The sequence below is a fragment of the Diachasmimorpha longicaudata genome, chromosome 13 (genome assembly GCF_034640455.1).
Source record: "Diachasmimorpha longicaudata isolate KC_UGA_2023 chromosome 13, iyDiaLong2, whole genome shotgun sequence".
NCBI lineage: Eukaryota > Metazoa > Arthropoda > Insecta > Hymenoptera > Braconidae > Diachasmimorpha > Diachasmimorpha longicaudata.
In genome coordinates, this window is record NC_087237.1 from 4345930 (window position 1) to 4361174 (window position 15245).

Consider the following 15245-nt stretch of genomic DNA (forward strand, 5'->3'; position numbering starts at 1 on the left):
GCTACGTAAACAAAGTGCACGGTAAACAGGGGCAAAGAGATTGGCTCAGAGCATCAAAGTCAGTTGGAAGCGTAGAAGACGTTGCAAGGGAAATAGTAATGTGAGAGGAAGAGAAAGACCCAGCCACTCGTGAGAGAGCCCATACGGTCTCGTTAACGGATCCTCCAGCGACCTTTGGTGGATTTTCAGACGCCGCAGAATCACAGTCATTTACGTATGAATTAGGAGATAGGGAAACGAGCCGAGCAATTACAGTCTTCCTCTCGTTTCAGCACTCCGGTGTCTCTCTATCTGACGCCGGGGATTCCTTCGTTTTTCGGTGAGGAATACTCTCTCTCTGCATCCACATGTTTATGTGAAACCCCGGGAAACCTTTACATGCATGGTAAATCAAAATTGCACGGCTAACCCTTCAAAACGAAATATCCAAACATATTGATATTTTTCTGATCAATAAAATTAACAAATACATGTAAATATTTTAAAATACACAAAACAATTTTTAAAAATCAGACCCTAAGTTAAATGTGCTCTAATACTCTTCTCACGTGAATGTGTATTTATCAAAAATAATTTTTTTCTACCTCTCCCATTCTTATAAATATTAGACTCCATTTAAGTCATCCTAACTACCCCCATAAGGACTCCAATACCTAATCGTTCGTAATAATGATGTAAATCGTGGCAATTTAACCAGCCGTAATAATTCACGCATCATTAGTCGCCAAGTACAAAAGTAAAATCATCAATTTCCAAATGCCAAATATTGCCCAGTGAAAAAAAAAGCATAAAGACATGGGGGACTGCATTTTCCCCCTCTGACCACCTCACGCGTCCCATCATCTCGGTGGATCGGATCGCAGTTAGGGAAGAGGCAAAGTAGGGAATCTTTTAATTTGACGGGCCATAAAGCACGACTGGAGTGTTATATCTGCCATCTCATTTCCATCGATTCCTTCTCTCACTTTCCCTTGACGCCCTCGGTCCGACTGTGGATGCGACAGTTGGTGCGTACATTGTATATGCGATATCGTAGTTGTGTACCCCCATGGGAGGTTACGGCTGACACCATAGCGTGTCGTATCGCTGTAATAATAACGCGTAAGCGATATCCGCTCGTTCGGGCTCAACATTCACCAAGTGGAAAGTCCCCTCGTCCTGCGCCGTTTCGTCTTCACGTATATGATGCGACATTACGCGTTATGTCGCGCCTGAGGGACCACACGGGGGGATGGCATCTGGGGGAGGAAGATCTTTTCGTGTAATCATCTCCTTGGGGTACCATTCACTCGTTCACAGACGTTTATACGATGAAAAATTGGATTTAAAGTCACTCATGAGCGGTGATCAGCGCATGATACGGATAATTGTAACATTTTTTCGAGTTCTGAGACTTAAAACTCAATTGTTCATTTTGTTTTATGATAATATTAAGCTCGTCTTGATTTTTTAACTTTAAATTGTGATTGTTGGAGGAACGATTTTAGTCTAACGCATCAATTCCGAAAATTAATGGATAGGGACAGTTCCTGCAGATGTTGGAGTTAAATGAACACGAAGTGAGATAACCCACAGAGAAAATAATTCTTCACGGGAGAGTGATAACTAAAATTAGTCGAATATTCCCCCTTCGGTTTGAAAAATTGCCCTATCGACAAGAAATTTCGAGGTTAATTTGCCCGGCTCCTGCGGTTCAGTGAAAAATTGGTAGAAATTATGCGTGACTAGAGGAAATTGGGTTTGTCAACGTCCCTGACAGCCGGATAGAGTGAAATAGAGAGCCAGTTAGCTACGTTAGGGATATTTATAATCGTATTTTGAAGGCGGAGATGGGACTTCTGCTAGCAACCAGTTAATATTCAAAACAACACGTGTCTTTGGATTTTTTTACTTCAAGTTCATTTAATCTTCGGTAAAGAAACATGTCCACACGAGCCTTTCAGAGAACCATCTCCATCGCCATTAATTTTTTTAAATTCAACGTTGCAGGACCTTTTCCACACGTGCAGATAACTATTCTACAAAATTTGCGAACAAATTTCCATAATTCGCCCCGAGAAATCGTCTCAGTATAATTCTCATCGGATTAAAAGCGAAAAATGTGCGAAATATTCCCGGAAATTTGCTAAATTTCGGGATCAACGACAGTCGCATTAGCAAACCCCCCTGAACACTCCCCAAATCCCTAAATAACAAATCATAATCTCAAAATATTTACCCACAATTCCGCAATGCCACAATTTCCCCGCCACCCCCGATTGATTCGGTGGAAAATTATGGAAGCGAAAATGGCTGCACAATTTATATCCATGCACACAGGTACAGAGATGGAAGTCGCGTAATCGGAATAGTCGATTCGACGCGGGCGCGGTCTCCCTCCACCCCCTCGCCGCGCCCCCATGCTCGGTGGCCACTTTTTTTCCACCTATCTCCATTTCCCTCCGACTCCTTCATCCCCTAACTCGCCCTCTCCACCTCTCCCTCCTCCAGCCACCACCCCATCTACCTCCACCCCTCACCTCTCACCCCCCTTTACCTCCTCATTCTCGGTTTCTCCTCCGTCCATATCGTTCCTCGTCGCGTGGATACGTGGGCGAACCACCGACGATACCGTATAATTATCGGATGGCAGGTAACTCGAGCGAGACAGCCGCTGCGCGTTTTAATTGGCCAATTATCGTACCCACGGAATAGGTGTACGCGTTCAGATAGCCATGAAACACCCGAGGGTGACCGTTGATATCATTGAGAGCCCGAGAGAGAGAGAGAGAGGGAGAGAGAGGAAGAGAGTGACATAACGCAATACTTCAGGTTAACAAATATCCTTTGGCCTTCTCCATCGGAAAACATAGGTGGAGACCAACTCAGGTGATACGGACACAAATGGGGGTGGGTGGACAGGGGGTTGGGGGGTTGTAAGGGTCGTGGAAGGATCGAGTTAGTTCAACCGTGGTTTTCTGATCCCGTGGAATGGAGAAAGCCGAGCGAGTGGAGAAACGGGCGCAAATTGGTCACGGCTGGTACACACTCATCCCCCTCACTCTACCCACCCCGCTGACATCCAAGGACCTTCCCCACTATTGTAATGCACTGGTCGACAACTATTAGGCTCCCTCCTTCGATAATATGCCGTTCGATCTTACTGCTGGAGCCGGTGAACCGTGAATTACGGACAGGTTGTGCTCTGATTTAGGGTGTAATCCTTGTTTGTTTTATCCTTGTGTTTGGGGGGAGGGAGGGAGGGGGTCGCTTGATACTCTGGGAGGAAAACGGGGAGATTTTGAAGTCTTAAAGATATTCTACATTCCCCCTGCAAGATTCACATTTTTTGAATCATTTTTCTCCCAAATTTATGATGGTGTTGATGGGGAAAATGTTAATTAACTCCAACAATTGCTTAATCTTTAAAAAAAATAATTAAGATACTTATCCCCTACTCCCGAAACCTCAGATATTAGTTTCTCCTCCTAACTCCCAGTCTATCCATTAAATTATTCATTCCCGTGGTCGGATTGAATTTTTGTAATTAGCTCCATTGATTAATATTTTAATTAATCGTTCCAATGGGATTGTTCACAACGGACAAATTGTTTTTTCAACTCATGCATGATTTTTCATGAATATTTTTCTCGATATAAAATAAATAACGCGATCGACAGAATGGACTTGATTTTTTTTGTTGTTGACTTTGTATCGTTAATAATTGATAAATGATTGCCGCACAGTTGCATATTTGTTTGGGCCAACCGATGTATAAAAAAAATACAGTTAACACAGTGGGGTGCACTCTGTTTCATTTTCAAACGAGGTACGTTAAAAGTTTAATAAACCCGCGGTTATTTGGCTGTTCACGTCGACTAAACTCCAATTAAATGGTCTATCGATTAGATAATCCAACGGGTACGCAAGGACAGAGTTTCACGAGGGGGGAGGGGGGGGTGGATGAATCTATAGTATGGGAATCGAGTTAGCACGCGAGAGAGAGCACAATCGAGAAGTAGTCTATATAACAGATGGGGTACGGTGGATGCGCGCGCGGGCACACGGCATCGCTTAGAGTGTAATGAGGCGAAAAATAAATGCCCACGGTGAGGGGGGAGGGGGAGGGGGGAGGGTTATATGCACAAAATTGGTACATGCAATTACCTTTTGAGGATCAAAATCTGAAAATTAGATTTTAATACTTTGTTTGTGGAAGCAAACTCATCGAGAAACAATGCGTAGCAAAAAATATATTGTATATGGGATGATGTTATTAACAATTGGACAGGAGTGAGATGGATTATTAGGGAAAAATAAATTTTTCGAAAGACTATTTTAGAGTTCCTCATTTCTCTGGCGAAAATGAGGAAATTTTAATATGTGATTTCTTCGTATTCCAGATTCGCAAAAAGTTGTGATGTAATAGATTTGACAATAAAAATTGGAATTCGGTAGAATTTTGAATAGGGTAAAATGTAATTTTTGAAGCTTCATGTGGAGTCAGGAAATCTTCCCGGTTTCACTGGGCAACCGTAATATTTAACTTTCTGAATAGTCGAATTAATGCAGCATTTGAAATTCAAAAGTTTAAACGTTTCAAAATTGGCGAACAAGAAGGCGCAAAGTGGGACACAATGAGTGAGAATAAATTGCGGAGTTAGTGTGGGAAGGATTTCCGTGGCAGTTGCCAACACGGCTCACCCTTCTCTCTTTCTCACTCAAGTTATTATATAATTACCTCATTAGTTTAAATCTCGGGGCGTTTAATACGGAGAATCACTCAAAATTCCAATATTCAAGCCAAACTTTAATTTCAACACCTGCGCCCATCAATTCCGGGGTAAAATACTTTGGGCCGAGCACTCCAAACTCCAACAGAAGCACGAGAGAAGTCCGTGCCTGCAGTCCACCCCCGAAGTCATTAAGCCGCGTTTCTAAATGTAATTAAAACCTTGTGATTCCATTAGTCGTAATTCAACTGTAGATATATCGTCCCCCAAAAAATGAAATTCCCTTAATTCGCCGGCACCTCATACCATAATATTATCTCTCCAATTTTTCCGGTTGCAGTCCTCGTCCCAAACCCACCCCCCTCAACTCCGGCAGCTCTAACCCCCCTCCTGTACCATCATAATCGAACCCAGATAATTGACATTAAACACTGTTTGATTTAATCCCACCGTGATAATACCCTCCCTCTCGCCCCGTTCGTCTGCTCGCTGGTTGCCCGGCAATTACCTAAATGGTGAGGTAAACAATATCCACAGAGTTGAGAGTAAAACGTGCTGGTGCTCGAGTCCACCCCCGATTTCCCCCATCCGTACTCACTTTGCCAAGCAATAGAGTAACCGCGAGACTTTCCGTCGTATATATGCATTCACAATGGAGGGCAACCTATCGGTAAAATCTCTTCATCGTTAAATTTCGTGTACGTCACAAAATCGGGAGGGTTATTTCCACGGCGGTGCAGCAAATCGAGAGGTGGGTAGAACGATGGAGGGATGATATGGTGGTGGTAACGGCAGGTTCGCTAAATCAAAGACAAACCACTTTAGCCGAGTCCAATCGCCGCTCACGTAAGAGAGAGAGACAGAGTGAGAGAGAGTGACTCCTGTTGGTAGATTCAGGGGGTTGGTGAGGGGCTGATGACGAGAAGGGGCTGTGAAAGGGAATTTTGTGTACATACTCGAGTGTATCCTGCACACACGTCTCGAGAAAATCGGTGAGGAGGTGGGTGGGCCTGATGGTGGAGTAAGTGGTGCGATTTCAAGTCTCTTCCCTTGTATGCGTATACACCGAGTACTCTGTGTGTGTACAAACTCCACGAGGTATCCCTATCCCTCCCTCCGCGTCTCTCACCCCCTCCCCCGTCCCTCCTCCCTCAGCAAGTGGAGGAGGCATTAAACGTTTCGTTGTGTTGTCGGGTAATAGGTCCGGAGGTAAATGCAATTGCGAGTGAGAAATGCGCAAGCGCGCATCTGTCTCGTCATCCCCCTGTACATTTACCCCCGTATTTTCTTCTCTCCCTTAAACCGATGCAAACAGCTATTTCACGAGTGTGTTGGAGGTATCCGGTGGTGTGGCTCGTGTGGGTGGTTTGGCTGTGTTGTAGGGCGCCTCACGAGGGGTTGCAGGGGGGTGAGAAGGGGGGATGACGGGGAGGGAAAGAGGGGGCCTAGTGGGAGTCAGCCATTGGTTGAGCATTTAACGTGCTTTTCCCTCGGTAACAGAGGCTCCGCCACAACTACCAACTCCGCCCACAATTCTGGAGATCCAACGAACCCTCACCGTCGTACTCTCCCTCCTCTGTTTGTTGGACAAACCCCACGCTCAAACGTATCCGTTGATAGCCACGGGTAGAGTATCTCGGGTGCCTAATAATACTGACGTTTATATCTCGTATGGCTGTATCTTGTGTTGTATCATGGTAGTCTATAGAAATCGAGGAATTGTGTTGTATCATTTGGACTCGGTGGAGCTGCAGAGTTGATGAAGATCATTCAAATGTTTTTCAATTATTGTGATTGAATTTTGTTATTAGTGTACTGTTGTCACATGTGACACTGGAATTATTGACGAATATATTTGGGTTTCGTTGCACTTGTCCTCGGAGAGGAGCCAGATGTATTTGTGTATTTTCATGTTGATGGTTGAGATTATAGTTCTGTGATTTGTGAATTGCTTTTTTTTTTGTTGTGCTGTTGAATCAGCCGGATGTGATTCGTGGGTATTGCCAAGGAAAACAAACATTACCAAGTGTTATTCTTGGACGGAACACGGGGGGTCAGTGATGTGGAGGATGCAGGAGGGTAGAACACTGTCACCCCTCGCTGAAATAGGACCGGTAGCTTGTTTAGGTGAGGAAGTCAATCTGCGGGCGGTAGTGCCACATCAGGAGAGGAGACGTGTATTGTTGCATGTGAGAACTGGTGAGACATTTTGCAGTTACGATAAACAACAAATGCGATCGTCTGGTGTTGCCATTGCCACATCGATTGACGAGACTATCGGGGCAATGGATGATGATGATGAGGGCGGGAGAATAAAACACTGTGAGGAGAGTGTTTCGGTTAATGAGAGGAGTGATGATGATGAATCAGAGGATGAGGATGACGGTGATATGGATCATGTTGATGATGTTGTGAATCGGAATGGGAGTAGACGAATTAGCAGGGAGAATGGTGAGGATGAGGAGGTGCATCATCGCGGTGAGCAGAATGGAAACTATCAGGATGATGAGGAGATCGAGGTGGATGTCTGCCGTGAACATGACAGCAATCCTAGTAGTCCGGTAGATTTGACGGCCTCGTCGAGGAGCTCCAGCGATCAGTTCAATCCATTTCTCAATCGCAGTGTCAATGTTCATGCTCTTGCGTGTTTACAGACTGCTGGAGGAATTCATGGTGATCTTGTTAATGGTGCTAGTGTTATTGGTAATTCAGCGACGGCCGGTGGGGGATTCATTGGTGGACATGCAACTGGTTCCGTGGGATCATCCATTTGCAATGTGGGGGGACACTTGGCTAGGGGTAATAATGGGGGTAATTGTATCAGTAATACGTCCGGTGCGGTGACAGGGAGCAAAAGGGGACTTGCCTTTTCGGTGGAAAATATTCTCGATCCTAATAAATTCACCGGCGGACGGGTTCATGATAGGATTCATGATAGAATTCAGCATAGGAGAAGAAGGAGGAGAACTGGAAGTGTACACGAAGGTAATTTTTTCGCTCTATTCGCTGTTCAAGTTGATTAGCATGTGATCAGTTGTGAATCATTGAAGCTATTGATTAACCCGAGAAGTCCATTGATTTTAGAGATTTCCCACAAATATCTCCATTGAAATGACGATAATCCGTGAAAGCAAAGAGAATTTCGCATAATAAATAAAATGAAAAAACTTCTCCCCGACTTCTTAACGAATCGCTCCCTAATGACACAACAACTCCATTCGATTTTTTGTTCATACTCGTGATTCATCATCATTAATTAGTAATAAAACATGTGAAATGATTTTTTCGTGATATCGTTAAGCGATCGTCCATCCCAACAACCGCTTATTCTCAATTAACTCACTCGAAATTGCCTCGTGTGATACCCCAAATGTTTCAATAGTTTTTGTTGCCTTCCGACGGGTGGGGAAATAACACTCAAGCCTTTTGATAATTATTTCACTCCACACTGGGGTCCACAACTGCGGCCGGCAGCGTCGTCATTCCTGTTACTAAGTTTAGAACTATCGTCTCGAAAAGAGAGATCTCACATCCATTCGGTTGACGTACGATTTTTTGCTGGTTTCTCCTTCGCGATGTGAGGAGACCGGAAGATGTGCGATTCGTGTGAAATAAAATCCATGAAATGAGAGGTCAAGGGGTGAGGAAGTGAGAGGGAGAGGCACAAGACAGGCACCCTAATATGACGAGTTTGTCGGTGAGGGGGATAGTGTGAGCATCATAAAAATACAATGAATCGATTCCCGAAGATTAACGACCCATCTGTGAGATCAACTAGCCGAGTTGAAAAAAAAAAATGGACGAAATAGAGGGCGGATATGCTCGTTTTACTGCCATTATTTAACACACGGGGTATAACCGTGAAATTCACCAATCCGGATATTTTTTCAGGCCGAATACCAGCGCGGAATATGTCATGAGGAAGTGAAAAAAGGGAATGGGAAAACAATGGAGTGAATATCGTCTAGTTTTTTCCACGCAGTTAATCAATTGATTGAGATTTTAATATTGAAACATTTATAAATTTTTCTGTTCCCGCCCTTTCTGTCCTTTCTTCTGCTAATTGTCCCTGACCAACCCCACACATGCAACTGCCCGTTCAAAAATACTCCAAACTAATATTGTAATAATCAACTCACTATAATATTTCCTCCACGAGCGGCATAATCGTCAGAGCCCGGAGGACTCAAGTGGTGTGCGCGTGGCTACACCGAAGAGGAGAAAATGCCGCCGGGAGGGGCAGGGGGGGTGAGAGCCGAGGGGAGAGATGGGGGTAAACTGTCGGAGCGTGACAAATTGCTCTGCTAATCTGCGTTAACCAGTCTTTGAGCCCCGGCATCATCGTCGGCCCTATTCCGGTACGGGACATCGAGGAGTCACTCGAAAATATCGAGTATCTCTCCACACTTGCGTCAAACCCCTTTCAATTATGCTAAACCACCCCTTCCCTGATATCTCATTCTCGAAAAAAAATATTAATCCCGAAAAATTTACCTCCCTCGACTTACAACGAATAAAAACTAATAAAGATTGCAAACACGTTGAGGTATTCACCCCTCCGGAAAAGCCAAATAAACCACCCCAAAAGCTCCGAAGATCGATGGGTCATCATTGCGGAAGATGAGAGCTCAAGATTACGAATCGATTTGACCATCAATCTTTTGTGTCTGGTCGATGTGTTGTCGTTCTCCTCATTAAAACTACATTCTGGGGCATCGACGCCCGAACAAATTCATTTCCACTTATTTTCCCTTATTTTTTTTATCCCATCCACACACTTCTCGCCGTCAAACTTATCCCCCTTCCCCTACTGGTTGTACCCCATCCCCTAACCCCTCGCGTTACGGCCGAGGGAATAATATCGTCGGTTGTTATGATAATCGCGCAGCATCGCGTCGCAACGCGCCAAGCCGCCCAGAAAATTGGCTCTTCTGCATCACAATGACACCCTCGCTCACACACGCTGAGTTTCCTCCACGTCTCCACCTCTCTCCCTCTCACAGTCGATCAACCTCCCTCCAGAGCGTTTCTCCACCAGCTGAGACGGCTTTCCTTTCCACTCAAACGTCGATTGGACTCGGATTTGCCGAACGCGCGAAACCGCCGTCTCGTTTTCCTGAGCGGAGAGAGGAAGAGTGAGAGAGAGGGTGAGGGGCAGGAGGGGGAGGGAGAGCTTTAACCAACGTTTTTCGCTTCAGCCCCTCCATCTTATACACACTGAAGCAATAAAAATCTCTAATTACCGCCGACGACCCCGACCCCGAACCCGGAAAGACCTGGGGGGTGGGCAGTTGGAAAAAAGGTGAGGCGAGTTCGATGAGAGGAAATCAATTATGTCTTCGGCTTTCTTGCTAATTTACTCGGCTAATTTTTGTTCTCCTGTTTTTGTATCTCACGTCACGTTGTTGGGGACAATTCATTAGTGAGGCCAATTAAATTGATTTCATGAATTAGAAAAGATTTATTCGATGGTGAGAATATCAAAGGAATGTGTTGCATAAGGTGTTGGGGGATTTTTTTTTTTTTCATGTCACGATGGTCAGAGGTTATTCAATAGTTTGTCTCCGTTGACTTTTAATTACTGGGGAGGTGACAATAGTGAATTTCCAGGTGGATAATTCGTATTGGGAGAAAAAATTAGCTGATGTGACAAATATAATTTATTGAGTTAAGGGGAGGTCCAGGACGTTCACCACAAATAGCCAAAAATTTATTCTGCTGATGGTTGTAAAAAACAGCGAATAAATTGTTGTTCTAATTGACCGGATTACCCGAAATATAACGGCATTTAATAAATCGTTTTCGTCGCGTTACATTATGACCCTCGAATCACGTCTGGTGGCGTTTACGGGGAAGACAAATCGCTTCTGTGACACGAGCGAACGATTTGCGCGTGCAGAGAAGGAGCGCTGGACGGGGACACAGGGGGCAGGGGGGAGTTCTAGGGTCAGAGATAGTCCCGGGTGTGTCCTTAAATTTAGAGGACCCGTAAAAAGCTCATATCACGGCTACTGCTCCTCACTGACGCTTTTCCTCGCGTGACTGCCATTCCAGACTTCCAGGATAGTGAGAAGAATATTTCGAATATATTTTCCTTGAGCTCTTTCCCCGGGGATAATTTTGAGTGACAGTGATAACGATCCCATGAGGACATGGAACGAGGTGTCTAGAAGTGGAAAAAAGCCCTCGAGTTGCGTAAATCAATTAGCCATTGATTGCTTTGCTAGAAATTACGCAATGAATTCAGGAAAAATAGAGTTCAGATGAAATGAAGATAATTTGTCGCCACTTGTTTCGGGTATTTCCTGGAATAAATTTGCAACTGATATAAAATTAAATTGATAGTTGTAGTTAATTATCTAATGATGGAGTAATTCGCCAACAGATGTGGTTAACTCAATAGAATCTAGTCTGTTTGCTTTTGGAGAAAATAAAACAATGTTAATGGATTCAATAAAACGGAATAGATTTCTCCGATGTTCAAGTTATTATTTGATTAACCTTATTCTACAGCCACAGAAGGTCCATTTGAATTGAATGAACTTCATTTGAATGGGATAAATGGGTCTATTTAAAGAGCTCGTCACGAAGGTTGTTTTATGTCCATAGAATATGTTAATTTACTAAAACATTTGAAAAATAATTTCTGAAAAATACGCACTAATGGGTTTGCACTCAACTCATTCTACTCCGACGAAGGATTAACTGAGAACAAATCATTTTTTGTCGCGAAATTTTATAGCGTTTAAATTCCACTGAACTCCTTCCCCATCTGAACAAGAAAAATGCCGGAAATACCGAAAAGCAATTACACCATAAACCTCCAAAGTATCTTCCCGGATCCCTCCACTATCACCGCATCCTCCGTAATCGCGGGAAATAGACCTTATCCAACACCCGTGAATTACGCCCCCCGAATTACGACAAAAGGGCCACCAACCGATACGAATCAATTACCCCACTCTCTCCCCCAGGGCCCACCGTCATTTTTATTTTCCTCTCAACCTGTTTTACTCCCTCATATTTATTCCCTCCCCCAGCACCGTGGGGATACGTGAAAACCGATATACGGTATAACCCGACCCGTGAGCCGGTGATACGCAATGAGAAAAATCGTCGGGGTAAAAAGGAGAATCCGGAGGAATTACGGAAAAGACCGAGTGAGTTAGAATTACGTATATAGAATATCATGGGGTCCTGCAAGGACGATCGCGCGTTAACGAGATACAAATCCCATTACGGCGTAAACCTTCTCGATCCGTCGCCCCCTACGGACTTCCAACGGTTCGCAGACCCCCCCCCCTCCCCCCTACCGCCCCATACACCCCTCTCGCTCGTCACACCACTCTTCTGGGTGCACACGCCAGAGCCAGGGACTGTGGGCCACGAGCCGCACCAATTCGGATTTCGTCTCCGTCTCCCTCACAATCACACACACTGAGCCCATAGGCCCATACCAAGTACAACTATCTCACTCTGTCACACGATCTATCGTCCGGGACGTCGCTTTGGAGTCCTTCCCCCCGCCGCACCTTCCCCTGGCGCAATTCAGAGCCAGGGAATATCTGTCCCCGGGACATCTGCGCGCTGATTGAATCTCCAATCTCCTCGCTCTCATTGAGCCAAACGATTGGCCGAAAACGAGAGCAAGAGAGAATGAGAGGGCGAGTAGATTGGAGTGTGGAGTGAGCAGTCGGTTGGTCGGCTAGCCGCTGGCCCGTCGTCCAGAACAACGCTCTACTTTTCCGTCTATTTCGGTCAAACTCAGCCCTCTAGTCTCGCCACCGTGTCTCATCAGTGTTTTTTTTTTTCTTTTTTTTCGGGGATGAAAAAAGTCAGGGGACGGGTGAACGTGGAGAAGAGTTTGAAAAGTTGAAGAGGAGCATTTAAATCGGTGACGTTCTAATGCCTGTTTTTCATGTCCACAGATGGTGACTCGAGGGGGGAGTTCGCCAGTGGAAGTGGTCAGGAGGACGAAGTGCAGGACCAGGTGGAGGATATGGAGGAAGAGGCGGACGAGGACGATGAGGATGATGAGGATGTGGAGATGCAGGTGGATCAGGGACGGGAGACTCCCATCGCAGCGAGGGACACGACGTCCAATGGTTCAGCGAGTAGCAAAAAACGATCATCATCGTCAACCTCCTCCAGCAATGGTCAGGCTCAATCCTGCGGCCAGAGTTCCCAGAATGGTGGTGGTGGTGGGTCGGGGAATTCGGGGAGCACTGGTGGTAAACCGAGACGAGCGAGAACGGCCTTTACTTATGAGCAATTGGTGGCACTGGAGAACAAGTTCAAGACAACGAGGTACCTGTCAGTCTGCGAACGACTGAATCTAGCTCTGTCGCTCTCGCTGACGGAGACACAAGTGAAGATTTGGTTTCAAAATCGCCGGACCAAGTGGAAGAAGCAGAATCCTGGGCTTGATGTCAATAGTCCAACAGTGCCAACGACACCACCTCATCCCTCGCCGTATGGTCCAGCCTTCCTCTTCGCCACACATCCACACAGCCATCCGCATGCCCATGCCCATCCTCATCAACATCCTCACAGTCATGTACATCATCCACCACCACCACCACCTCCACCACCTGGTTATTACCATCATCCGGGTGCTTATCCACCCGCTGGGCCCACCTTCTTCGGCCATCACCTGACAACACCTGTCTCAGCACCAAACGTCGTTACCTCTTCTGCACCTACCTCCACAGGTTTATCATTATCAGCGCATGTAGCACACGCACACGCACATCCGCACGCGTAGCGCCCTCCGTAGATCATCATATAAAAAAGAAATTTGAGGTGAGAATTTTTTTATGGAACTGGTGATGGATTGTCGATTCACAGGCGACAGCTTCCAAGATCATCAGCAGCTCATCGGCTGATGATTCGGCTAATCACTGAGCTGTCATCATATGTTGGAGACGCATGAGGTGAACTGCAAAAAAGTACAAGGAAAATTTGGGAAATATTCTGGAAGCTGGTTGGCCAAGTGCTTTCCGCATCACGGGACATCACGTGCAGTCTGCCAAAATGACGGAAGACAGACATTTGGTGGCTGGCTTTCTGCCCGTTACACCCGGCAATCGAGAAACTGTTCCCTGTTTACTACCTGATTACTCACTTGAAATCAACGTCCGTGATCCCTCTGTGCAAGCACACGAGCTTCCTCTGCCCTTGTTTGGACGTACAACATCGATCACAGCATCGGAAAGTGATTGGAAAGCTAGATAGACCAACAGTAACGAGCGGATGCTTCACCGACGTCTAATTGAATGGTTATGATCATTTTTCGTTCTGATTTTTAGAATATCGAGTCCCGGTGAATTACAACGATTGATCAGGTCATCGTCAGACGATAAAGTTTTATGTACGAAGATGAACAATGTGTGATAAGAGATATAAAAGTAGTTGAGATATTGGAAGGTGAATGGTTTTAGGTAGTGAGGACTAATCGTTTCATTACCTGGAAAATTGTAAAATAAATGCCAATACGTTACGCTTGTAAATATTTATGCAAAATCAGGAGAGTTTGTGTTTTTCAACCTAATCCTCAACAATTTATTGATTGGCTTCAGACAAATTTTTATTTTATTCGCGTCTTTTTATAAAAGTGATACTTTATCGCCTCTTATGGAGAGCTTTGGCAGTACAATTTTCTTTTTTTTTCAAACTCAGTAAAGTATTTCAATGAGTTTTCTAATCAGACAACATAATTAATTATAAATGTAAGATAATCATCGGAGTCAAACAAAATACCTCCGAATCCTCCCGCCTTCTGCCCTCCACAATATCCTCCCAAAATTAAAGCTAAAAACAAATGAGGTACCCAGCCCGTTTCTTCGGTAATTACTAGGCCGGATGGTAATGAATATTTTTCGCTTTGAGGTCACGCTCCAGCCGGCCTCAGCACCCGAGGTACTGCACGCTTGGCTCACGAAGTACAACGAGTACCGTGTTCTCCGTGCCCAAAGCGTTCTACGACAAATTGACGGAAAATCGTCCGCGACTCGCTTTGATGACCAAATTAGCTACCGGCCCTGCATCACCACACTTACATCCCTGTCACTCCCTCGCCTCTGCCGAAAAAAATATTGATGCATTGCCATCTTCAGAAGACCATCCCCTTCCCTTGTCACTAATCCGACCCCCTTTGCGCGCATTTTTCAGGCAATAAAAACCTCTGAATCAAATAAAAATTGCTCTCAACCCCTCAATTGATGTGTAAAATTCAGACAATTTGTCATTCTCCTCAAATATTCTTCTGACAAAATTCATGTCATTGTCCGAAAAAATATGATTGACAGAATGTATTTTCCTGAAAGTTTTTTAGCGCCTGAAAAATGTCAGCAGAATTCGTGGAAATTCAGACAGTCTCTTTTACATCCTCCAGAAACTCATATCTTTCCATTTTCTCTCCGTAACCCGATGCCCTCCCCCTCCCCCCCAAGTATCACACCCCAGTACAAGACACCTCAGATGTCCCCAGGGCTCCACTGAAATAAATTACTGTCATTCAATCTGTCATGAATA

At 45.0% G+C, this 15245-nt stretch overlaps 1 protein-coding gene across 1 annotated transcript; it reads left to right on the forward strand.

Moving 5' to 3' along the window:
- Positions 1 to 6406: 6406 nt before the first annotated feature.
- LOC135168954 (uncharacterized) lies at positions 6407 to 14234 on the forward strand. Its single transcript, XM_064133601.1, has 2 exons — positions 6407 to 7697; positions 12641 to 14234. Exons 1-2 carry the CDS (start codon positions 6773 to 6775, stop codon positions 13474 to 13476), a joined length of 1761 nt encoding a protein of 586 aa, XP_063989671.1. The 5' UTR covers positions 6407 to 6772; the 3' UTR covers positions 13477 to 14234.
- The last annotated feature ends 1011 nt before the right edge of the window (positions 14235 to 15245 follow it).

Bases quoted from the DNA above. Each gene is read 5' to 3' on its own strand.
- LOC135168954 (XM_064133601.1), top strand. From the start codon at position 6,773: ATGTGGAGGATGCAGGAGGGTAGAACACTGTCACCCCTCGCTGAAATA. The intron at 7,698-12,640 runs GTAATTTTTTCG...TCATGTCCACAG, and splicing joins AACTGGAAGTGTACACGAAG to ATGGTGACTCGAGGGGGGAG.